The 25,910-nt window shown below is 42.8% G+C and overlaps 1 protein-coding gene across 8 annotated transcripts in view; it reads left to right on the plus strand.

Annotated features, from left to right (window-relative positions):
• SLC4A10 (solute carrier family 4 member 10) overlaps nt 1-25,910 on the plus strand; it is a 165,934-nt gene that overhangs the window by 37,467 nt on the left and 102,557 nt on the right. For 2 of the 8 annotated variants that reach the window (XM_081005917.1, XM_081005921.1), the window contains exon 1: nt 12,265-12,867. The exons of the other annotated variants lie outside the window; for them this stretch is intronic. In XM_081005917.1, the coding sequence (XP_080862043.1) occupies nt 12,796-12,867 (72 nt within the window). In that variant the 5' untranslated portion in view covers nt 12,265-12,795. Of the gene's footprint in view, nt 1-12,264; nt 12,868-25,910 lie in introns of those variants that run through there. 8 annotated transcript variants of the gene reach the window in all.

Consider the following 25,910-nt stretch of genomic DNA (forward strand, 5'->3'; position numbering starts at 1 on the left):
CTTTTCCTGTCTGTAGTGTCACTTCCAAAACTTGCATCTGCAAATATCTCAAGACCACCAGACTTCTGATTATTAAATCTCAGTCTGTAATGCATAGTGCCTTTCAAATAGCGAGCTATGCGTTTCAGAGCTTTCCAATCCTTAACAGTAGGATTGTTGACTTGTCTGTTTAGCAAATTACAGCTAACAGCAATGTCAGGTCTTGAACATCTGGCAATGAAGTTCAGTTTACCTAGCACACTTCTGTACAGTGTAGTGTCAGAAAATGCTTCTTCAGTGTCATCTACCTGATAACCTGTTGTCATCGGTGTGTCTACAGGGTTAGCATCCATCAGGTTTAGTTTGCTTAACACATCAGCAATTTTCCATGACTGGTGTACTAGAATGTTACCATCTTGATCTCTCTCTATTTCCAGAGATAGGTAGTTGTTTACCTCACCAAGATCTTTCATGTCAAAATGCTCTTTCAGTTGAGCTAGGGCGTTATTGTACATTGTGACATCTTTCCAAAAGAACAAAATATCATCAACATAAAACAAGCAATACAGCTTCTTTTGCCCTTCCTCTTTGACAAACACACATGGATCAGATTTCCCTTGCTGAAAACCTAGAGAAAACAATACTTCAGAGAGCCAGTGTGGTGTAGTGGTTAAGAGCGGTAGTCTCCTAATCTGGGGAACCGGGTTCGCGTCTCCGCTCCTCCACATGCATCTGCTGGGTGACCTTGGGCCAGTCACACTTCCTTGAAGTCTCTCAGCCCCACTCACCTCACAGAGTGTTTGTTGTGGGGGAGGAAGGGAAAGGAGAATGTTAGCCGCTTTGAGACTCCTTAAAGGGAGTGAAAGGCGGGATATCAAATCCAAACTCTTCTTCTTCTTCTTCTTTAGTGTGCCAGCACCGTGCACTTTGTTTGAGACCATAAAGGGATTTCTTCAGAGCACAAACAAATCCCTGTTTTACCTATACGCCATCAGGTGGAAGCATATAAAGAGATTCACCTAGAGATCCGTACAGAAAAGCTGTATTCACGTCGTGGTGACTAACGTGTAGATTCTCCTCTGCAGCAAGCTTGAGCATAAGCCTAATGTTCTCATACCTCATGGTGGGTGAGTAGGTCTCGTGATAGTCTTCTCCTGGTACCTGTGAAAAACCTCTGGCTACCAATCTGGCTTTGTGTCTGACTATCTTGCCATTTTGATCAGTCTTCGCTTTGAAGACCCATTTGCTTCCAAGCAGTTTCATTCCTGGAACTACTGGAACTAGCTCCCATGTTTTGTTCCTCTCTAAGGACTCAAGCTCAGCCTTCATGGCATTTAACCATGGCTCAGCATCCTTTGAATCCAAATCCTGGATTTCTTGGAAACTTGAAGGTTCAAATACCTTCTTGGAGCTTTTAACAGCTGCTACTGCTGTCTTAGCAAACTCATCAGCAAATCTCTTTGGAGGTCTGCCTTTTGTGGCTCTCTGAGACCTGCGAATTAGCCTTAAGTCTTCAACACTCTCCTCTTCCTTCTTAGGAGAAAAGTGGCCTATAGTGAACAAAGGTTCCTCCAATTCTTGATCAGAGCTTTCAGAGGGTCGCATAGAGGCTTTCGCACTCTTGAAATTCTCTGAATCATCTGATTCAGTTTCAGATTCAGAATCAGGACCTTGATCAGTGGGTGTGGGTTGTTGCGGCAGCTGTGGCTGTTGCTGCTGCTGTTGCTGTTGCCTATCCTCATTCTCATCACTGTCATCAGGATAACATTGGAAAATTCCCACATTCTCCCCCCACTTGGCATTGTACTCAACACTTCTTGTGAGCCTTAGAGTCAGTCATCATTATTCTGTAAGAACCTTTCTGATAACCTAGAAAGATACCATGTAAGCCACGCTTGCCTAACTTGGAGCTTTGTGGTGTGTGAACCCACATGTCAGAACCAAAAATTCTCATGTGTTTGATGTAAGGCTTCTTGCCAAACATCTTCTCATAGGGAGTACAACCAATCGCTGAAGATAACCTGCTATTATAACTGTAAACAAAACAGGAGAGAGATTCGGCCCAATAACTCTCTGGAAGATTGGCATCATGCAGCAAGGTTTATAACCCTTGAAGCAATGTTTGATTTGCCCTCTCGCAAAGTCCATTCTGCCATGGCGAGCGAGGACTAGACAAATCGTGCTGAATTCCTTTCTCAGTCAGAAAAGCTTCAAACTGCTGAGAAGTGAATTCCCCCCCGCGATCAGTGAAAAGAGTCTTTATCTTCTTACCATGCACATTTTCAACCAAGCACAGAATTCCTTGAACCTTGTAAAAGCCTCTGATTTCTGCTCGAGATTGTACACATAAATATACCTGGAAAATGCATCAATAAGAACCATGAAGTACCTGTTTCCACCCAAAGAGGGCGACAGTGGACCAACCAAATTAGCATGCACTACCTGGTATGGTTCTGTAGCTTGCCTACTAGACACCTTACCTTTCGCAGCCATTTTCACTTTGTTTGCTGCGCATGCCTTACACTTCATGTGGTACCTGCAGGGTTTAATAGTCATACCTTCAACCAAGGCAGGCATTTTAGATACTGCCTCAAAATGCAAATGACCCAAATTTCCTGTGAAAATCATGAATACATCCTGCAATTCTACTTTTGTTAGAACCTGCAATGCAACAAGTTTCATCCTGCACATCATCACCAAAATACAAAACAAACAAACGATCAACATATTCAGCATGCAATACATAATCGTTTTTCTTTGTGATGGTGCACTTCTTGTTCTTGAAGGAAACGTCAATTTTCTGTTCATTTAGCTGTGCAATACTGAGTAGATTGTGTGCAGCATCTGGAACGTAGAGAACATCTTGTATCGATAAGTCCAAACTGTGAAGAACAACAGTTCTGTAGCCTTGACTGGGGATCGTGTGGTCATCCGCCTGGTGAATCGCACCTTCCTGCGGTGTAAAAGACACGAACAGTCGCTTGTCGTTGCATAAGTGCCGCGTTGCGCCCGAATGCACCACAAAGAAAGATCTAGACGTCTTCTGGACCTTTGCAACCTTTGGAGTGAAGTGTCGTTCCATCTCTCTGTTCCTCTGCTGGCATTCCGATTCCGTTTATTTGGGCCCATAACCAAAAATGTGAGATTTTGACCAGCTTTGGCCCATCTGAAGCTGATACAGGCTCGTCTTATCTTGAGCCCAAGCAGAGCAGTCCACACAGCAGAAGGATAAGCAGTACGTGCTACATTCTTTAACTTTATTTACACTCTATGCTGAGAGCATACAAACATGCATCCTGCCTCTGTGAGAGCAGAGAAGCAACTGTCTCTCTAACAAAGAAACCGAGAGAAACACTGAAAAACAGGAAACCAGTGTACGTCACATCCAGTCTCCTATTCCCGTGGGAACCCAACAGTAACTTTGACTGTGGAATGTAAACAATTGTCTTGTGACAAGCATTTTGCTGCACAGTGAGGGAAACAGAAACCAACAATAACATGGGTGAAAGTTACTAAGCAATTTAGGGGTTTATGATTGTAGCTTAAGGAAATAATTTTCCTTGAGCATCTGCAAGACATGTAGGTACAGTATATGTGTTAATATAGTTTAAGCTGTAGCCTGGTGACTGAACTCTTCATAGATGTCAAAGCTTTCATTTCAAACCACTTGAACAGTTAGAGGCATTTTTAGATAAAAGCAAATTGTCTCCTCTTCAGTGCCCCCCCCCCCGCATGGTGTTATTTGCTCTTTCTGGATCCAAAATGGCTGATCTCTTTTTTGCTAAGGTATCTTTTCAGGCTTACAGCAGGCTCGTAGTCCACAAAAGTTCCTAACGACATAATATGAGCCTGTTGTATCAGGCTAGTGACCCATCTAGTCCAGCATCCTGTTCTCTCACAAGCCTGTGAGAAGCCTGCAAACTGGTCATGAGAACAACAACACTCTCTCACCACTTAGTATTCCCCAAGGAACCCATATTGTCTCTGAAATCAGAGGTAGGACACAGCCACCATAGTGGGGAGCAGGAGAGCTGAAAACAATGCCAATATATTTCACATTGGGCAACCAATGTGCTGCTTTGGTTTCAGATAGTACATGGGTAAAAAGGTAAAGGGACCCCTAACCATTAGGTCCAGTTGCGGACGACTCGGGGGTTGTGGCGCTCATCTCGCTTTATTGGCCGAGGGAGCCGGTGTACAGCTTCCGGGTCATGTGGCCAGCATGACTAAGCCGCTTCTGGCGAACCAGAGCAGCACACGGAAATGCCATTTACCTTCCCGCCGGAGCAGTACCTATTTATCTACTTGCACTTTGCTGGCTTTCGAACTGCTAGGTTGGCAGGAGCAGGAACCGAGCAACGGGAGCTCACCCCGTCGCGGGGATTTGAACCGCCGACCTTCTGATTGGAAAGTCCTAGGCTCTGTGGTTTAACCCACAGCGCCACCCGCGTCCAAGTAGTACATGGGTAGACGAGTCTAAAAAGCCTGGGACACAAATTTTCATGTCCATCTAAAGGCTATAGTGGCTCATTTACCAGTAGTCATGTATTTAGCGTTAACTCTGGTGTATACTCAATTCTGGTGTATATTTTGCTCTAGGAAGCTTAGTTTGGTCAGAATCACTTCTAGAGTTCACACTAAGTACATTATTTCTGGTAAATGAGCCACCATAGCTGCTAGAGGGCCATGAGAATTTGTGTCCTGTGCTTTTTAGATTTGTCTTCCCATCTATTATCAGAAACCAAAGGGGCACATGGGTTGCCAGATGTGATTTTTGTTTCCATCTGTCCTACCCCACTACCATGGTTATTAGCTGTTGATTGCCTTGCCCTCCATAAAGTTATCTAACCCTCATAAGAACATAGTAGCCTGAAAACATTTTATTTTTTTACCAGTCTAGGCTAGTAGCCTTTGTTTTCATGCCAGCTACAGAGGTGGACCAGTATGGATTTGCAGGCTAGTAAAAACAGACATCACCTTCTGCCAAGAACACTGGTGGTGAAGTGGGTTGGAGTGACCTGCACTGTCTCTACCACAAAGTGTTTGTGGAAACTTCCTCTGCAGGTAGCATGGAAATTAAAGCAGCCTGTTGCCTGCCTAAGGTGACCAGGTGAACATTAATTAACTGGGGGAGTCGCTTCCTTGCATCTCTTTCCCCCTTGAGATTCATCCAGTGTTTCAGAGTGGAAGAAATCAATCAAAATCAAGGGAACATTTGCGTCCTCCTTACGTTTATCCCCCTGAGGTTCTGATAACAGTAATTCAGCAAAGTACACGACACCTCTGTCCTCAGGAAGAGAGCAAGCCAAATAATGCCATTTTTGTTTCCAGAGCTAGGCAAAACAGATTTAAAATCCCATGAGTGACCACGGGGAAGGTTGAAGCCTCGTTGAAATGAACAGCTGCGCAAAAGCACAACCATCCTGTTGTGCAATGGCTGTTCATTTCAGTGGGGCTCAAATGGAAGAACTTCCAAGGTGAATCTGACCTCACAGGTCAGATCTGTGTCCAACTCTGCCACCTTTAATGAGGCCTCAGCTGTATCACTGGAAGCATCCTCCTCACTCTGTCACATGGTCTTTGCTTCCTAAGAATATTCTATCTCTGTGATTGAAAGTGCGTTGCATTTATTCATTTATTTAGAATTACATTTATATCCCACCTTTCCTCCAAGAAACTGCAGGTGGCATACACAGTTGCCCTCTCCCCGTTTTATTCTCACAACAACTCTGTGAGGTAGGTTGAGAGGTGGTAACTGGACTAAAGTCTCCCAGTGAGCTTCATGGCTGAGTAGGTTTTTGAACTCTGGCCTCTCAAGTCCTGGCCTGACGCTCGTAACCACTGCACCACACTAGTACAAAGCACATTCTAGAATTGTTAGGCAGAAGAAAGAATGGATTCATGGTTTACTTTGCAGCTCTTCTTCATAAATGGATGGCTGTGTGGTTGTGAAGACCCTTATTCCCCTCACAGAGCTATGATTCCAGAGTTCCTTGGGAGGAGGGCTTGACTGTTAAACCACTCTGAACATACTAGCTAAGTGAGAGATACAGGGGTCTCCTAACAATTCTCACCCCAACTTACCAAACTCCATTTCCAGGATACCTTAAAGGAAGCCATGACAGTTAAAGTGCCATGATAGTGCTTTAAATGTACAGTGAGGATGTGGCCTTAGATAGTAACTCGACAGAATATTCTTTCTGATAAAAGTTAATAAGATTTTGCATGGTTATATCCCATGCAAAATCATCTTAAGGGGACAAAGCATTCACTTTGTATTTTTGCAGTGGCTTAGCAACTGTAATGATTGCATGCCCTGATTTACTGGCAGCCCCCAAGATATTTGGGGCACAGATTCTAAAACTGTGGCAGTTTCCAAGTAACAAATATGCTTCTTGTTTCTTTAAGTTGACATCATGTTTACTTTGATACAGCAGACCATGCTATGTTTTGAGCATTTATTTTATCTAGTACATTTTTGTCTCTCCCTCCTTCCAAGGAGATCTGGGCAATATGCATGGTTCTTTATACTTGCAAGAACCCTGTGAGATAGCTTCAGCGGAAAGAGAGACAGAGACAGACAGAAAGAAACAAATTGACCTGATGTCGGCCAGTGAGCTTGTGGCTGAATGGAGATGTGGACCTAGACTTTCCCAGTCTAACACTCCAAACACAGCCTTTCTCAATCTTGGGTCCCCAGATGTTCTTGAATGCCCATCATCCCTGACCCTGCTAGCTAGGAATGATGGGAGTTGAAGTCTAACAACACCTGGGCACCCAAGCATAGCTGTCAACTTTTCCCTTTTCTTGCGAGGAATCTTATTCGGAATAAGGGAATTTCCCTCAAAAAAAAGGGAAACGTTGACAGCTATGCACCCAAGGTTGAGAAAGGCTGCTAACCTCTATGGTTAGCCTTTCCTATCCTTGGGTTACTGGGCAGGGGCAGTGGTTGTTATTGGGAAAGAACAATGTTGCTTCAACAACAACCAGACAGATACTGAACCCTATATAGTTGCAGCAGCTATATTCCAGTTCACCCACACTGAGGTTAGAGGGGCCCAGCTTGGTCCAGTAGTCTTCTACTCTAGTGGAAAGATTCTGGCCCACTGGGATCTCTTGTGATGTAGTCTTCCAAGTCCAAGGCAGCAACGCTACATCCACAGGCCAGAGCTTGTCTGGTGGAAGCATTCCTGGTGCTGTTCCCTTTCCTGTGTGCCATTCCCCTTTTGATGCTGTCATTGATCTTGTTGAAGAAAACAGGCTTTGACAGTTTTCATTCATGGGCTATATACTGATATCACTGAATGCTGAATTATGCCATCGTGTAATTATGAAAATGTTAAATAACTCCCTTGCAAACACCAACATCATAAACATATATTCTTTTTTTAAAAAAAAGCTCGCAAACTGGCACACAGTGGTGTTTTATTTACTAATTGCACATTTTGGATGTGGAATTCATTAAAACTGGCTCAGAGTTTCACAAGCTTCATGGCTGGGTGCCTTTTCTATGCTCTGCCTCATGATGGACTGTAAATCAAGGGAAGGTGAAAGCATCTAAATCATTTCTAAAACTATCGTAGCAGATAATGTGAAAGGCCAGAACAACAGATGAATGTTTGGCATGTTGAGGAATGTTATTATTATTTTATTTTTATATGCCACCTTTCCTTCAAGATGGCATACATAGTTCTCTCCCTCTCCAGTATATGTTCTCACATCAACCCTGTGAATGTAGCCTAGGCTGAGAGGTGGTGATTGGCTCAAGCTCACTCAGTATGGTTTAGAATCCTGCTCTCCCAGGTTCTAGTTGGAACGCTCCAACCACTATACCACGTGACCTCTTATGCCCTGTATATTGGTGATGGTGCAGTGCTCAATCCCATTTTGTGGCACCAGTACAGTGGTGCCTCGCAAGACGAAATTAATTCGTTCCGCGAGTTTTGTCGTCTTGCAATTTTTTCCGTCTTGCGAAGCACGGTGTCGGGAAAGTTTTGGAAAAGCTTCAGAAATCACCAAAGACTTTAAAAACCTCAAAAAAGGCTACCACACCGCGTTCTATGAGTTGCTCCTCGAAGTCAAGTCCTCGAAGTCAAGTCACAACTGTATTAACGGTGTTAAGAAAAAGGAAACAAACTTGCAAGACGTTTCCATCTTGCGAAGCAAGCCCATAGGGAAAATCGTCTTGCGAAGCAGCTCAAAAAACAAAAAACCCTTTCGTCTAGCGAGTTTTTTGTCTTGCGAGGCATTCGTCTTGCGAGGTACCACTGTATAATCATCCAGATGGGCCAGTGTAAGGAGCCTTTGACGAACCACATGTATACCTGGGAACTGAACATGGTGGCCAGGTTGATAGCCAGAGAACGTGCCTGCAGACCCAGCATCAGCACAGAGTACCTTGGGAAGCTGTCAAGGTCCCAGCAAGGTCCATTACAGCTGCTTGCTCTGGACTCTTTTGAAGGTGGCTGGATCTGGAGCCTCTAGTTTAATTCCCCACAATGACTTTGATGGGCATTCTGGGAAATTGAAAGGCTAGCTCTTTGATCAGCATCAGTCAGGTGCATGTCATGAATTACTGGGAGCTGAGCATGGCACTGTGGATGTTCTTCAACCATCATTAGACAGTTGGGGCTAGGACTCCAAGCACTGCTACCATCACTGTCACCAAGTAACCATACCAGGGTTAACCCAACTAGGAGCAGGTCTACCAGGGGGCACGTTGGTGAGGTTCAACTCGAATTTGGCATCAGCCCTGCATACATGTACCTTATCAAGCTCCTGAAATTGCAGGAGGTGGGGCAGATGTCAAGCTGTATGCATGCTCCCCAGATTTTTAACCTAGCAATCCCAGAGTTGAGATCTCATACAGTCTAATGGCCTTGCAGTAACTGGTAGCGTTATTCTGCTTTGCTTGGTGGTACATCAACACGGGTGCTGATTGCACAGTCTGTGGGTCATGTAGGATCTCAACTCTCAGGTTTGTCGAGCTCCAGCTACCTGCAGTGGCACAGGAGTTCTGTGTGGAAGGGAGTCTCCTGGCCCATGGTGTGTCTGTTTTAGGTCTTGCACTAGAAGAGCATCCCCATCAACCTGGTGGTGTGCAGATGTTTTGGACTACAACTCTCCATCTGCCGCAGTTAGCACTGCCATGAGACTGATGGGAGTTGTAATCCCCAAAAAATCTGCTGGACATTAGGTCACAGGAGGGGGCTAGACTGCTGCATGAGAAAAGTCATACCTTATCCAGTGATGGCTCTGTAATGCACACAAGCTCATGTATAGACAAAAACACAAAAACTGCAGAAGACACCTATCAGAGTACTGTGAATTTTTGTGCAAGCTGTTATATACAGTGGTACCTCGGGTTAAGTACTTAATTCGTTCTGGAGGTCTATTCTTAACCTGAAACTGTTCTTAGCCTGAAGCACCACTTTAGCTAATGGGGCCTCCTGCTGCTGCCGTGCCGCCGGAGCATGATTTCTGTTCTCATCCTGAAGCAAAGTTCTTAACCTGAAGCACTATTTCTGGGTTGGCGAAGTCTGTAACCTGAAGTGTATGTAACCTGAAGCGTATGTAACCCGAGGTACCACTGTAATGCTGTTTTCTCTCTACTCAGTGTTTTTTTTTTGTAGCTGATCAATAGATGTGTGGTATTCTTGATCCCCGTATCATAATTTCCATTTCTTCTTCTTCTTCTTCTTCTTCTTCTTCTTCTTCTTTAAAAAATGCGGCATATTTCATAAGAACATTTTGTGTTGAAGTAGGTTAGGTGAAATATCAACTAAATTTAAAACCAGGCCGACTGACTTCTCATTCTCTAGAGGGGCAAAGCATATGTTCAAGCAGGTTCTTAGTCACTGCTCTCTAGTATTAAAGCAGCTGCTTTAAGTCTGGTGCCGTGATTGTACTGACACATGGTGTAAGGCTGCCGCCTATTTCCCTGCTTTGCTCATGGGTCCATCTAACTTAGTATTGTTGAAACCAATTGGCAGTAGCTCTCCAGACTAGAGTCTTTCCCAAGTTTTGCCTGGAGATACCAGGTATGGAACTTGAGATCTTCTGCATGCAAAAGATGAGCTCTATGACTGCCTCCTGGCTCACTGGTAGACAATTCGCCTTGCACCTGAAAGGTCCCTGGTTCAATCCCTGGCATCTCCAGACAGGGCTAGGAATGGCCCCAGTCTGAAACCTTGGAGTGCTGCTGCCAGTTGTTGAAGACAGCACTATACTAGATGGACCAATGGTCTGACCCATTCTAAGCAGTCTCTTATGTGTGTGATCTTGCTCCCAGGCTTGCAGTAAGTGTTTGGAATTATATGCTATATTTTCTACCCAATATTATTTTGCCTGACTTGTCCTTGCTGCTGCATGGAACAATGCATGAACTGAGACCTTGTATCTGTAAGTAAAGGATTTCAAACTTACTGAAGAGTGTGGTCTGCTTATGGTGGGAAGGGTAGAAACAGGTCGGCTGCTGTGTGCAGCTGAACGGGATGAAAAGGTCTGACAACCTATATTCCTAATGCTTTACTGCGCTGCTTATCTTTGTGAGTTTAATACTCTGCTACTGGGGCTCTCGGTGTGCAAGCCACTTGTTTTGAATCCTGGTACCCAGCCAATTATTTTGTTGTTCACCCACAAATGTGGGTCCACAGGGATTCATTTGTTTTAATTCCTCACAAAAACAAACTTGGAGCCAGTATTGGTTTGTGTAAGTAGTAATAGTGTGAGTGCAAAACAGCTGCAAAGTAACAACTATTATCGATGAATTAATACAGCTTCCATCATGTCTCCAGCAAGATTTGCAATGTAGCCTCAGCAGAATGGGGTTAGAGCCTGGTATGTTCCCCGCCTCTATGTCTGGACCCTAATAAAATGTTCCCTTCTCAGCTCCTGTTTGAATAGATGACATATTCTCTAGATAGGATCTCTCTTGTTTTACTTGAAAAATATAAATGCTTTATGGTCGTTCCTTTTTTTGTGGTGGGTTGTAAAACTGACATTCTAATTAGGTGTAATAGCAAATGTACCTGTCAATGTTCATCATTTCATATCACCCACAAAGAACCTCTTTGGATTTAAGCAAAGGCAAATGCTCTTCCATGTTGGATAAATGAAGTATGTGGCTTGTTCAGATGATGAGTGTTCCTGTAACCCATCTCTGTCCTCCTAACACAGTAAAGGTTAGGGGGGGGGGAAATCACTCATTCATTGGCTGATCTTGGGCTAGCCACTTTTTCTGTGCCTCAGTGTTTGCCAGCTGTAAAATGGGACCAGAATGGTCTCTAAATGATATACCGTAAATGTAGTATAGTGCATGTACATGCATTCCATGTATTTTATATGCTATGCAGTTTGTGGTTTACCTTGATTCTTTTGCCACTAGGAACCAACTGCATGCATGCATCCATTTTCTTCTTGTGGCACATTTGAGCCGGGATTTTGTTGGCCTCACCACTGTTGGGCTGCCAGATTACACCATCAGTCCCACCCTCTCATGCACAAGAGTGTCCTTATTTTTGTCTGTATGGCCAATGTCACATGCTGAGCTACAGCTGAGCCTTTTTCAGAATTGGAGTATGGCTCTAATACGACTACACTTAAAAATATTATTATTTGCTGAAAATAATATGATCACCTGCAAATCTGAAAAAAAACAAAAACAGGTTACTGTGATCCTCTTAAAACCATTGGGAGCAAACCCACTGAAAACACTAGCATTGGTCTTGAGGATCAGCTTTTAAAAACAAACAAACAGAGCATTTGATTCACTAGGATCACAATTTAAAATGGCACAGAGTGATTTCTGCTAAAATATTGTGAGAGATAACCGTGCTACTCTTGTGTCTTGTTAATGGATTGTTCACAGCTCTTCAGAAGAGAGCAATACAATTTCTGATGGAGTGAAATGGGCTACAAGAACAGGCATGTGATCACTCTGTTTGGTACCCAAATACATTTGCCCTGTCATAATACTGGCATCTTTTCAAGGTATGTTGATGTCTGGGTTGCTGCCAGGGAGCAGTGCACAAAATGCAAGGAGGATACAGCTTTGTGAAAATGAGCACAGCCACACACACACACACACACACACACACACACAAAGATATATATATGATGCATATTTTAATCTCAATGGTGTTTTCAGTTCATTTGATATGATTCCAGAGGATCTTAAGTGTCCTCCTGCTTCTGAATTGCATATGATTTCTTTCTGGTAATTTCCCCGTCACCTCATACTGTGGAGCTTTCCACTCAGAACGGCAGCGTTGCATGTTAAGAAGTGGTCATGCAAGCAAATTGAGATAACCTGGATATGTCATTTTGCCTGGCTTTCTCTCTCTCTCTCTCTCTCTCTCTCTCTCTCTCTCTCTGTGTCGCTCTGTTTCAAAGCAATGTGTGTTGCATAATGGCTGTTTTCACCTTTAATTGCCTCGAGATTAAGCAACAACCAAATCATCGTTCTCTATAATGGCAACCCGAGGATTTATAGTAACGTGAGTGGAGAGCTGAAGGATGTGGCTTGCTCTGTTTCGATGATGCGGGATTGCTTTAAGCAGCAAGCTTAGTGTTTTCTGAAAACATTAGCGGCATCGCTGATGTAGCTGTGCCAGCCTCTTTCGCTACTAGATGACTGGAACTGCTCACAGGGGGGTGGGGTGGGGGCAAGGGAACTATCTTTGAGATCCGATCTTTCGAAAGGAGCTCGCTCATCATTTGCTAAATGGAGAAACCTGATGTTTTCCTTGCTGGCCCAGAAGATGCCTGAGAGATAGAGAGGGAGAGAGAGAGTGATGCATTGTTATAAGGCAGGGAATGCTTTCTGGGAATAGAAAGGTCATGCATCTTGGGATCGGGGAGCCATTCCAGTCTCTAACCAGTCACCAGGTATGGCCTTGTGGTTTATATTCCTATTTGTGGCTTACATTATTATTTCAAACACTGCCTTTTGCATTTCTTTTCTGGTTCATTTTCAAATGGGATCAAGTCGTCATGTTTTTTAAATGCTAGATTCCATGCGGGATTTAGACTACGGGCAGCTTGTCTTAAAATGCAAGAAGGTATATGGGTGGTTTTTTTGGGTGTGTGTGTGTGTATGTATTAGAAATAAAAAGTCATAAGGGTATTTTAAAAGAGACAGCAAATATTCAGTGTGTAGGTGTTGTTCTGCTCATGTCTGCTGAAACATATATGCACCAGTTCCATGGAATAAAACATCAGAACCGTGGAATAGCTCACAGCATGAATTTGGAGGTTTGTACTGCTTGTTGGGCTGACGATACAAAGGTCATTCGCACAGTGGCATGTTAATTAGGATTGCACATCCTTTTCATGAAAGCACATTGCGAACCATCCTGTTTTATGAAAAGTGGGCTGAAAACAGCCTATCACAATCAAGGCTGGGGATAAGCCATTCTGCATAAGGCATATTTTTTAAAAATAGTAGATGTAGGTTTGATTACTTTTTCGAGGCTTGACGTTTACATTTCAAGCAGCTGCCTTGCTCCTCTGAAGAGTGCAAGGATCTTTTCCCCCTAACAACTTTTGTTGAGAAAAGCATGCACAAATGGCTTGAGAAGCTGAGGTGGGGCTTGATTTTAAAATATTGACTATTTAAAATATTTCAAGCCCTACAAATATTTATATATTTTTACTGTAGCGTTCCTTATTTTTTTATTCAGCCCTCACCAATCCCATTGCTATCACAGGTTTTATAAAACCTGAAGCAAAGTTACAGGAATGGGAAGCGGCTGGGTCTGTATTTTATGTAACCTTTCAACCACCATAGTGTCTCCAGCAGCCTATTTTGATCGGCTGGGGGCGGGGGGCGGGCAAAGAAATTGAAAACAGTATAATCAGCTTAACCATGTTCATTGCAAATGGCGCTGAATAGCCAAAGGTAGGGGCTCTTGCTTGTGCATCGCTCATAGTGTGTAAGGAGATTATGTCTAAAAGTAGACACAAATGTGATTCCTTTCTCTCTCTCTCTTTCTGGCAATGGCTTTGAATATCAACTTAACTGCTTCCGACTTGTTTGCTGGACATTTCCATGGTAACCTGTTAGGATGTGTCATAAAGCAGTGGTTATTAAACTTCCCACCCCCTCACCCGCCAGACCATTGCTGAGGAATTGGGGCCATTTAATGATTTTTCTTCCTGTTATAGCAATTATAAGGTGTCATGCTAGATGTTTTTCATTTTTTAACTGAGTTTTCATTGCTGCTTTCATTTGTTTTGTTGAATTCCATGGAATTTGGACTACACTATGATAAGAAATAAAAGAAGCAATTTAAAAAACCCAATTAAAATCTGGGTGACTATTTAATGGAGTGGATGTGCCGTCTCCTGTCTTCAGTCACTAAACCGCAGATGACCTGACATAGGCAGATTACCTGACTGCAGATCACCTGACCACTGGTGGTCCATCCACCACACTTTGGGGACCCCTGTTTTAGTGACAATAATATAAAGGGAAACATTGGTTATATTCCTGTAGCATTTCATGTACAGTTGATGTTCAGTTTCTGCAAGTGATGCTCAGATTGGTCCAGGAGGTGGGTGTTTTCTGACCCTTGAGGGTTCATGGATTTTTAAAGGGTGAATATGTTTATAATTCAGAAGGGAGATATATAAAAAGTTCAGTGGTTTGGTTATTTTAAAAAATTGACATGTATTAATTTGTTTCTCTGGTTGCTTACTTTCTTAGAAATGCATGTTGGAGACCCTGGCAGAGGTCTAAAGCTATGGCTCACGCAGGAATCTGGTCAATCATTTTTAATTAAAAACATATATTAAAACAATATTTGTTTTGTGGCTTGTAACTATAATTGATATGTTTCCTGGTGTACTTATCCAGCTTACGTTTTGATTAACAGTAGGGGAGATGAACACATTCTTAAGCTTGATTAGTTTTGGAATGGGTTTAATGTTACTTTTACAGTTGCTACAAACCATGTTTAATCATCTTTCAGAATTGAGTTTTGGAGAATTTTAATGCAAGGAGTACATTCTGTTTCTTGGCAGCTGCCCGAAATTCCTGTGGGTATTCTGGTGATCTTTCAGGCTAGTTTTGATTTTATTTTTTTTCATGAGGACCAGATCATCTCAAAATGAATATGGTAGAGCTGGAAAAGGTTCAGAAAATGGCAGCCAGGAGGATAAGTGGTCTCGAGCAACTCCTCTATGAGGAAAGGTTTGGAATTTTTTTTCTTTAGGAAAAAAGACAAATAGGAGGGACACTGTGCACGGTGCAGAGAAAGTTATGCAAAAAATAAATAAAATTCTCCCCATTTTGCATATTAATAGAACGCAGGGTCATCCAGTGAAGCCAAGTGGTAGAAGATTCAGGATAGACAAGAGGAAGTAGTTATTTACATAGCAGACAAGTATACATTTTGCTAATTCAAGATGTGTTGATGCCCACCAACCTAGATGGCTTTCAAATAGGATTAGCTGTATCTGCCATTAATCCGCCTATGAATGGCCAGTGGTATTAACTGTCTGTACTCAGAGCTACATGCATGTTAACATCAATGATGTAGGCTCTTCTCAATTGCCCATTATGAGATTGGTGAGCACAAGTAGCAAGGCTTTCTCTGTGGTGGCCCCTCGATTTTAGAATTCTCTACCAGCTTTCCCCTGTAAGGCTATTCCATTTCAGGCCTCCAGAAAGGACTTGATGATCCACTGGCCTGGTTTGCAAGTCACATTAAGTGAAACCATGGCTTATTGTGAATGCTGATATGTTTTTATTTATGCAGTAATAAAATACAATAATACCGGCAATAATAAGCACAAATGCTTGTGAAACCTCCAAGTAGCTTTGTATAATAGGCTTAAGTAAGATTGATAGCACCACTGGAGACAGAATGAGCTATTAACTAAGATAGTTTATTAAAAGGATATTATGTACATTGAGAGAGTAATGGTTTGTTTGCTTGTTGGAAGCAGCAATAAAACAATTGTTAGCACATACAGTACCCGCACTTTGAGAAGGCTCTTAAAAGAATCAAATGTGTTCAGAGTAGAATGGAAATAATATAAATTGATTGAATGCTTAGTACAGGGGTTTGCAACCTTTAAGACAAAAAGAGCCACTTGGACCCGTTTCCGAAGAAAAAAAAACTGGGAGCCGCAAAACTCGTCATTATAAAAATAACTTTTTTGTCACTTTTTTTTTTATTATTTCTTTGTTTGACCCCTCAGAATTACTCCTCCTCATAGAAATAAACGTTAAATTAACAAGTTACCTTTTTGTGTGTGTGTGTTCTTCACTCCCCTTCAAAACAGTGACCAGCGTACATGCCCCTTACAATGTAGCGGGCAGGAAGGTGACGTCGGGACGGTGCGTGACTAACGCACGCACCGCCCCCATGCGACATCACAGCCAGTACAGCGCCCGCCACAGTGGGGAGTGTCGGGGCGCACAATGCGCCTCCTCCCCTCGCTAGTATCCACCCTGGAGCCGCGGCAAAGGTGTAAAAGAGCCACATGTGGCTCCGGAGCCGCGGGTTGCAGACCCCTGGCTTAGTAGAACTTAAGCATGGGCAGCGTGAACAATTATGAATTATAAACCATTTCTTGCTTTACATAGCTTTGAATCTTAGAGGACAACTCAAGTTCTGGTAAGTCAGTGTCTTATTTTATAAAACTTGAAGACTGTGTCTTTCCATCAGAACTTGGTATCTTCTGTCTCTCTCATTGTTTTGTTTTGTCTACCATATGTCTTAATATAACTCTAGGGTTGTCACCTTTGATCAGGCAAAACAAAGGACAGGTTGGCCAAAATATACGACATGCTGTGGGGCTAAAAATTACTTTACCCAGTGCAGAAATGACTTCAAAGCAATCCATTACTCACTCTCACTCTCTGTGGCTCCGGGTTTCAGTCTCCAACCCAACCACTGCTTCTAACAATGTTCCCACACGGTGCTGATCTTCTCTGTTTCTCACTCTCTGTCCCAGGAAGGGACAGTGGCAGCTCCATCCCACCAGGGGAGCTGCTTCTGTGTGGAGGCTCCTCCTCCTTGCTCTTGTTTCTGCTTGCACAAGGCAAGTGAACAGGCAGCAACAGTGAAGGGGAGCAGGGCCAGGGGGTTCAGAGGATTCATAGAACTGGGGAATGGGCTTCCAGTGGAAACCATTGACCAGTGACTCTGTATTTTCCAAGCATATTGCATTTGGCTGGCTAGTTTTTCAAAACAAACAAATCATTTACAAGCAATTAAAGTTGTTGTGGGATCTCTATGAAGTGATTTGAAAATGCAAACTGAGTGTCAGAACTGAGTGTTTTGAGAAAACAATCAGTGTCCTGTACACTGGAAGAAGAGGACTAAGCTGTAACAACTGAAGTCTACTTCAGGCTTCTCCAGCAGAGATTCCGCAGGCATCCTCACTTTTGACTTCCTTGAAGACCTTTTTATGCCGGCAGGTCTGTGCAGTTGTTTAAAATGTTCTTGATTAGCCAGTCCTTTGGATGTTTGTTATGCACTGTTTTTAAAAAATAGTGTTTTATGATTTCATTTCCTGCATATTGTCATAAGTTCATGAAATGGCAGTGAATAAATGCTTTTGTAAATAAATAGTCAGATGAATGCATGAGCACTCCTATTAGATAGTGAGAGCACCATTTCCGAACTATCTTAAGTGTTCTGCACCTTCCTCTCCCAACCTTTGCATACTGAACATGCAGGAAGATTCAACCTGCATTCATCTGAATGTGTTTACACTCCTCATGTCTATTGAGAAGCTAATCGTACAGAGTTCTGGTTCATAGGGAGGATGCTAAATGTGCTTAACTAAATGTAGTTTGAGTTACCTTCATAGGTTCAAAGAGCTGACATGCACAGGGATGATGGGGCAGACGTGGTGTGTGCACCCCCTTCACATTATAAGCCCACATACATACTTTTGAACATCTGAACAATCTTACCTACAAGGATTAACATCTGCCTTGCATTGTCTGCTTTCTTTGAACCCCCTCTCTAGCAACCAGGCTATGATGCCATGGGATGTTAATAAATGTTCTAATGGTCCAGAAGGAATGTGGAGAAAGGTAAAGGGCAGAGGTGCAGAGATACGAGGGACTGTCTGCTGTTGTCTGGAAAGCAGCCACGGCATGCGGTTGTTTGGAGATGGGATGCTGGACAAGCAAGGAAGCTTTGGTTTGGAAGTACAGCTGGGACCCAGCATGACCCAGATGCATAGGGAATGAAGGGAGAAGGGAAGAGGACAGCTAGCAGAAATGTGAAGGGAAATGGGTGGAAGACAAGGGTAGGACATGGAGGAAAACATCAGACGGGATTTGGGAGTAATTGGGCCTTTCCGCTTTGGACAGGATGAAAATAGTGTGGCAAGGAAGCTGTGGAGGTTGAAGCGGTAGATGTCAGAGGAAATGGAGAAATTGTGAATTTCACATATTGATTTGCACTAACAAGGCAAATCTTTGACTGCAGGTCTTCAGTCTGTTATATCAGTCATGTGCTTATTGCTCCATCTAGTAATCTGTAATGGAAGGTTGCTGTTCTAAGGGCAGCTCATCAATATGTCTTCCTATAGGCACTCTGCTGTAACAGCAAACCATGCATGAATGTTATTAAGCATTAATGAACCTTGTGACACTTCTGCGAGCCATAAATATTTCCCCAGCTACTTTGCAGAAATCATTCTGGCACATCTGGGGAGATTGAATCTAATTCACCAGAGCAAGATGGCTTTCTGCCATGATTGGCACATTCTTTTTTTTTTTGTGTGTGGCTGTGTCTCTCAAACCTGTTGAACTTGGATCCCCTCTTTTAAACCTCCTGTAACACCTGGGTCCTACCTTTGCTGGAGGTAGAGGTGACTGACAGCACACTTCTCTTGGACTAAGCCATGTTGACGCTTACTTTTGAATAGGCATGTCTAAGGTTCCATTCTAAAGCTCAGCCCGGAATTAATTTGCAGTGCCAGACAGAAGTGGCTTGCTGAGTGGGGTGGAGCCATTATGCCAGCTTCCTGCCTTACTGGGAAGGGTGAGGTGGTGGGGAGGCCAGCAAGGTGCAACTGCACTGGCAGGAATGACAGTTTGTTTTTGCTGGTACATTGAGACTTTGTGCTGACTGCTTCACCCCTCCCAAAAAGCACCAGCTGGAAAGCTAGCAGAGTGCCTCCACTCCCATCCGGTGAGCTGCTTCTGATGCCAGGGCTCAAACATATAGAGACTTCATTGATGCTTAAAGGTAAAGGTAAAGGGACCCCTGACCATTAGGTCCAGTCATGGCCGACTCGGGGGTTGCGGCGCTCATCTCGCTTTATTGGCCGAGGGAGCCGGCGTACAGCTTCCGGGTCATGTGGCCAGCATGACTAAGCTGCTTCTGGCGAACCAGAGCAGCGCACGGAAACGCTGTTTACCTTCCTGCCGGAGCAGTACCTATTTATCTACTTGCACTTTTACGTGCTTTCGAACTGCTAGGTTGGCAGGAGCAGGGACCGAGCAACGGGAGCTCACCCCATCGCGGGGATTCGAACTGCCGACCTTCTGATCGGCAAGTCCTAGGCTCTGTGGTTTAACCCACAGCGCCACCCCACCCGTGTCCCTTCATTGATGCTTACTGTTATGCTAATTTTATGTAAACTGGTAAATAAATACAAGGAAAAGTGGGCCTTGCCCCACGCTTTCTTGTCCTGATTGAACTACACAGATCCATAGAAACAGCCTCCTGAATTACTTGCTAGATCAGTCCAATAAATGATGCATACACAATGTGCGTCTGAGTTCAGGAACTGCGTCAAAAGAAATTTTCTGCCTGTCTATATTGTGAACGGCAACAGCATTAAAACAACATAACCAACCAGAGCCAAAGGGTCACATATCATGTGCAAGGCATGGAACTCTCGGGCACAGACTACTAAGTTTGGAACAGACCTTAGGTAGTGTAAAGGCTCTCAGTCTGCTGCTTGGATCCATGCCTTTCTTGGTCCTCATCTTCACAGTTGCATCACTTACCGGTAGCTATTTGCTGAGGCTACTTCAGTCTTCATTAGTGTTTGGCATTTCTCCTCTGTCTGCAGTGTCAACTCTGTGCAGAATCCCCGGACAGCAGTTTTCTTCCAAAGCCCCAGCTTAGAAACCCTCTTTAAATGTGGTCTCCCCATGTCTCCAGTCCGTCATCAGCGTTGGGTCCCATATCTTGTAAATCAGAGTTACCCAGTCACTGAAGATGTATCTGGCATGCCTCCAATTCAGAGTCTTGAATGCAGATACAATAAAAGGCTATTGTCATTCACCGTGGCAGGATTAAGAAACAAGAACAATTCAGACATAATGAAGATTCAATAAAGGAACATTGGAAGTTGTATCACTTAATGAAGCTTGACATGCTGCTCTGGGTTCTTTTGAGCGAGGAAGGGCAGGGTAGAAATGTAATAATAATAATAATAATAATAATAATAATAATAATAATATGAATGACATGCACTTTTTGCCCATACATATAGAAAGAGAAAATTGCAGTTTATGACCTTATTTCTTTTCTACAGTATATCAAAAATTGAGGGTAGGATCCAGTTAAGACAAACTTAAGACAAGGAGAGGACCGTGAGTGATATCATGGGAGGGATGTTTCTAGGACCAAGGTGTAGCTATGAACCTTCCTTATTATTTTTGCTATTGGATGCTGCATGTTGTTTACGTAATAATGTTATATTTATAGAATTGGGGTGTGGTTTTTTTCTGTACTGTATGCTATTATATTTGCTGTTGCTTTGCTATGCTGTTACAAAATTGCTGTTGTTTTGCTGTGCTATGAAATCGTTGCTATGTTATTGTTTTGCCACGCTATTATGAAATGGTTTTTGCAGCGTTTGTTTGAAATGCATCCTTGCTTCTTTGTCGTAAGCTGCCTTGAGCACAATTTCATGTGTGTGGAAAAGCGGCATACAAATAAAACAATTGAATGAATGAAATGAAACTCAAGAGTAGACCCCTTGGAACAGATAGACTGAAGTTAGCCATGCCCAATAATTTCTGTGGGTTACTTCGGGGCCGTCTTAAACATGTTGCTCTGTCCTGCAGGGAGCCATGTTGCTTGCAAAATTGTTCCAAAATTGAAAATGCAAAGGAGGAAGATGTATGGCCAATCACGCTCACGAAACATTTTGGGATCCCAGATTCTTTCAGTCACTAAACCTCAGAAGCTGCATGCTGATTTGTGGCCTGTTGCATAAATTCCATGCATAGTTCTCAATGGCACAGGTATATATTCTGCTGTGTAATCCAATACTCTGGGTACTTACCTATACTCTTGCCACATTTACCCATAACAGAACAGACACGAATGCTACATGTACTTGATGCATGTAGGGTTTGTAGACATTTCTACATGGGAAGGACTTTCTAAAGGAAATTTGTCTTGTGCTCCATTGACCTGCGAAAGCATGGTGCTGTTGTGAGAATTTCTTGCGTTTTTAGCAGCGTAGCTTTTCAGAGCTTATTTTATCTGCCTGTAATATTTTGTAGCATTCCAAGATTAAACTGACCTAGCCAGAAGGAAGGTAGGGGGTGGTAAATGAGATTAGCTTGGTGGCAGTGCTAATACTTTTCGTGTGTGTGTGTGTGTGTGTGTGTGTCCCAGATTTGATTCCCAGCATGCGCCATCAAAAAGACCATGTAGCAGAGATGATGTGGATAGTCTCACAAATTTATGAAGACAGATTCATAATCGTATCGGTGGTCTACAACTTAACAAATGTTATAAAAGGGTACATGCAAACGGTGAAATCTATATCAACGTACTTCTCAGTGAAGTTCCTGGTGTGCATGTAAATATAAACCAGACTTATTGCTTGGTTTATATCTGGAGGAATGGGGTTCAAATCACCCATAAGAGCTTTGGACAACTTCCTAGTTCTCATCGGTTACTCATATGTAAAGGGAATAATATACTCTTCCCAAGAATGTTATGATATTAAATGAATAATTTCTACAAATGGATAATTGTATAAAGTAAGCAGTGCTAGAAAATTCTTCAATTCTGAAGACTGTGGTACAGCAGCAAATAACTGTTTTTGAGCAAACATAAGCCTCACCAAGTTGCATTCTCCTTATGCAGTCAGAGCATTTTAATTTGGAATTAAGATAGCCTGGAGTGCATGACTCATACCAGTTTATTTTTAAACCTTAGCTTCTTTTTTACCGGCGCTGAAGGTTTTTTCTCTCCAGTATATGCACTTGTGCATGGAAAAGCCAGAAGAACTGTTATCCAATACAATTTCCCCCGTGTGTGTGTGTGTGTGCTCATGTTCTAAGGCTGCAAACCTAAACCTATTGTGGAAAGAAGCCACATTAAACACAGTGGGCCTTACTTCTGAGTAATGCTGTATAGGATTCTGCAGCACACATGTTAATTACCCATTGTAATGGACAAATAGCTAAATGAGTTGTCTAAGATTAGGTAAGCTTTTCTACAGCATAATTAGAAAAACAAATGGAAAAGATTTCTCTTTTGGCAATGATGTTAGTTTCATTTTGTCTCTGTGCATGCAAACACATAGATATATATATGTATTATGGGTGTGTGGGGAGACGCAACAGCAACCATCTAGTTGGAGTTTGAAATAAAATGTGGAAACCTACACAGATCCCTGTAGGTATCAGCGTAAACCTGTGGTTCTTGGCCAAATTACAGTTGCCTTTTTTTACAGAGAAGTCTGCCTGTCAATTCAGATATATTTGGTTGGAAATGTTCCAACCTTCCTGAACATGTTGGTACACTCACAATCTGAAATCCTGTAGGATTGTTAAAACTCCCATTTATACTTAATTTTGGGCAGAGACATGCTAATAAATCAATGTAGCAGGAATCCCGTAGAAGGGAAAGATTAATATGAAAGCTAGGAATGGATATACTTGGGGTGAGCATGGACTGGATGTATGTTTGAGTGCAGAAGCTTGATGACCCAGGGGTGTTATTCTCTCAATCCTTTGTGCCAGGCCCTAGATCCCTTGCCCATTTCCCCTTTTAAGAAACAAGTTAAAAATGGGTGGCTGGCCATGCTGCAAAGCCCACTGCCCTTGAGACCCCAGCAGCCTGCCATCTTGGCCTGCCCATAGCTACTCAGTACATTGATGATGATGATGATGATGATGCATATGCATTAGTTGTTTTCTCAGAGTGACCTCAAGCTGCTTACCACAAAATTGATTAAGAACATTGAATAAAAATCTAAAAACAGATAAAAGGGCAAGACTTGAAGATCCTACCCCGCTGGAAGAGGCCAAAATGCCAGCCTTCAAACAAAGGGCAAAAGCTCATGTAAAGAGAAAAGTCTTTGCCTGATGCCTAAAAATAGACTTTTATCCAAATTTGTGTCAAGGCCCTGTGCCCCGAGTCTGTCCAGTACCTTGCTGCAACTCTGCTAATGATGCTAGAAGAAAGGAAGAAACCCCAGTGTATTGGTGGGTTGATGGAAAGGGGCCAAGTACTGGCATTGCTTGTAAGAGGTAATTGTGTGTGTGTGTGTGTGTGTGTGAGAGAGAGAGAGAGAGAGAGAGAGAGAGAGAGAGAGAAGGGGGGGGGGGCGGCTAGCAAGTTGCCAGCCTTTGCTTCAGGGCATTATGAGAAATATAAATTATGACCCCCAGTGGGAGCTGCTTTTTTCATTTCTCACAGTGTCCTAGAGTGATAATGAATAATGAATACGTGTCATGGCTATTTAAGAATTGCTCGTAGTTTCCTACATCCACTGCCAGGTAAGCCCACAGCTATGGTGCATTGACATAAGAAGGGAACCACTAGAGGGCACTTTCTTGAGGGCCTCTCCATGCCTGGAACCAACCCTGGGATGGATGATCTGTAGGCTGATAAATGAGAAACGATGCGGGCAAGGGCTTGGACTTTTTGGTTCACTTTTTGGTTCACTAAAAGGATGGACTCAACTGCCTTTCAAGCTTTTTGGCATTCTCTCTGTGAATCTCGAGTTCAATGAGAGAATAATTTAGAGAGCATTTCTCAGATTTTAGATTAACTACATAGGTCATTACTGCAGTTTTTTATGACCCATATGTACGGTGGTCTAAACCCCGTCATGACTGTACAGGCGTCACCCAATTTTTCTTGTCTACATACTCTGTAAGTGTACCAGGTACATATGCACTTGAGCTTCAGTGTAGCCTATAAGCTGTGATTGTTACCTAACCACGGGGACGAGGGAGAAATTTCATTTGGTTCACCTTTTAATATGGAGCTACCAAATTAAATTTTCCAAAATAATAGGCAAACCAAAACAACAAGCCCTTGGAATTCACACTTCTCTGAATTTTTCAGCGCAGATCTCCAGCCAATGAATGTGTACTGAAAGTGTGGGAGGGTTTTTTGTTTAGTAAAAATTGAAAGCCAAAATGTGTATAAGAGTGAAAGTAATGTACAAAATCATGTTTTTTTGGGATAAAGTTGCTTGTAAAAATGCATATGCTAGGCAAAATGGATTATGGAAATGTGCACATTAGGAGATACATGAAAACACATACATGTTTTTAGCTTGACTTTTTATTTTAATTGCAAATGCATGCAGAAATGGGGGTGGGGAACTAAATTTAAGACTGGAAAAATGAGAAACTAAGCAAAACGGAAAATGGCAGCTCCATACATCCATTCCCTGCAATGCTAAACTTTGGAACTGTGAAATAGTTTGGTAGGAAACCCTATGCATGTTGAGTACATAGGCATGGATAAGGCTTTAGACAGCACATGATGGTTTAATGAAGCCTGAGACATGATAATTAAAGGATGGAGATAATTGTAATGAGACAATAATGTAGGCATTTGCAGTTCTACAACTTGGAAGGAATTTAAATTCAGGATGTGGCGCTGCATGCCACCAAAGGCGAAAAAAAGTTTATGATATTACATGATTTTAAAAATCAGTTATTTTACCTAAAGCTGCTTTATGTTCTTATTTGCGTCCAAGGCAGATATTTGTTTGTTTTTGACCAGTTGAATTAGTTGAAGCCATCAGAGAGCTTGGGATTCTCTGAGCTTGTTATATTAATTGACAGATAATTTGTATGGCCCACAGTTGCGCATAAAGGGTTGTATCCAATGTCATGAGAGCGGACTTCTGCATATTCAATATAACTTTCCCTTTTCCTCGTCCCCTAATGCCCCTTTCCTCCAATAAAGATACAAAAATAAAAGCAACAAACCCCCGCTCTCTCCGGCAACAAAACCTCTCAAACAACACCCCAAACCAAAAGTCTATTCAGCAGCCTCGGCTTTTATAGCTGGAGTCAGTCAGGGCCCTGCCCTCCCACCAGTGGAAATAGCCTGCAAGGCAGGGATCAGGTCTTCCAGGACTTACAGCCAAGATGGTCTCTGGCTTCATTAGCAGCCTCAGCAAGAGTCAGTCAGTCAGTTTTTTTGAACATAGCCAAAGGCTGCCGCAATGTACACAGAATCATTCAACAATTAAAAGAAAATATACTGGATTGATACAAAAAACTTAAAACATTTATATTATCAAGACATTACCTACTCTAAACAGAGCTATAAAAGTACCTTAATATACAGGTTAAGACATTAAACGATAAAATTTATAGGCTAAAATTATCACATGGCCACTAATATATTAAAAAATAATGTTAATTAATACAATGTGCAATTATATTCGGAGTTTGGTATTAAGATAGTGTCAGGGAACTGCCATCGGAGCTAGAGGCGGAGGGAAGGCTCCAGAGGGATGGTGGAGAGGGTCCCAGTAGGGAGAGAGGCAGCCCGTCCGCTGGGGAAGGAAATCAGCGTAACACCAGTAGAGAAGGGGGGCAGATGGGGGAATCGGAGAGGAGGCTCCAAGACTCCTCGTCGGAGATCAGCGGAGAGAGTACAGGTCCTCCGCTGCCCACACCCTCCCTGCGCAGAAGGCTTCCGCGCAGGGAGTCTAGGCGGAGACTAGGC

This window comes from Podarcis pityusensis (genome assembly GCF_964106645.2).
Source record: "Podarcis pityusensis genome assembly, chromosome: 1".
NCBI lineage: Eukaryota > Metazoa > Chordata > Lepidosauria > Squamata > Lacertidae > Podarcis > Podarcis pityusensis.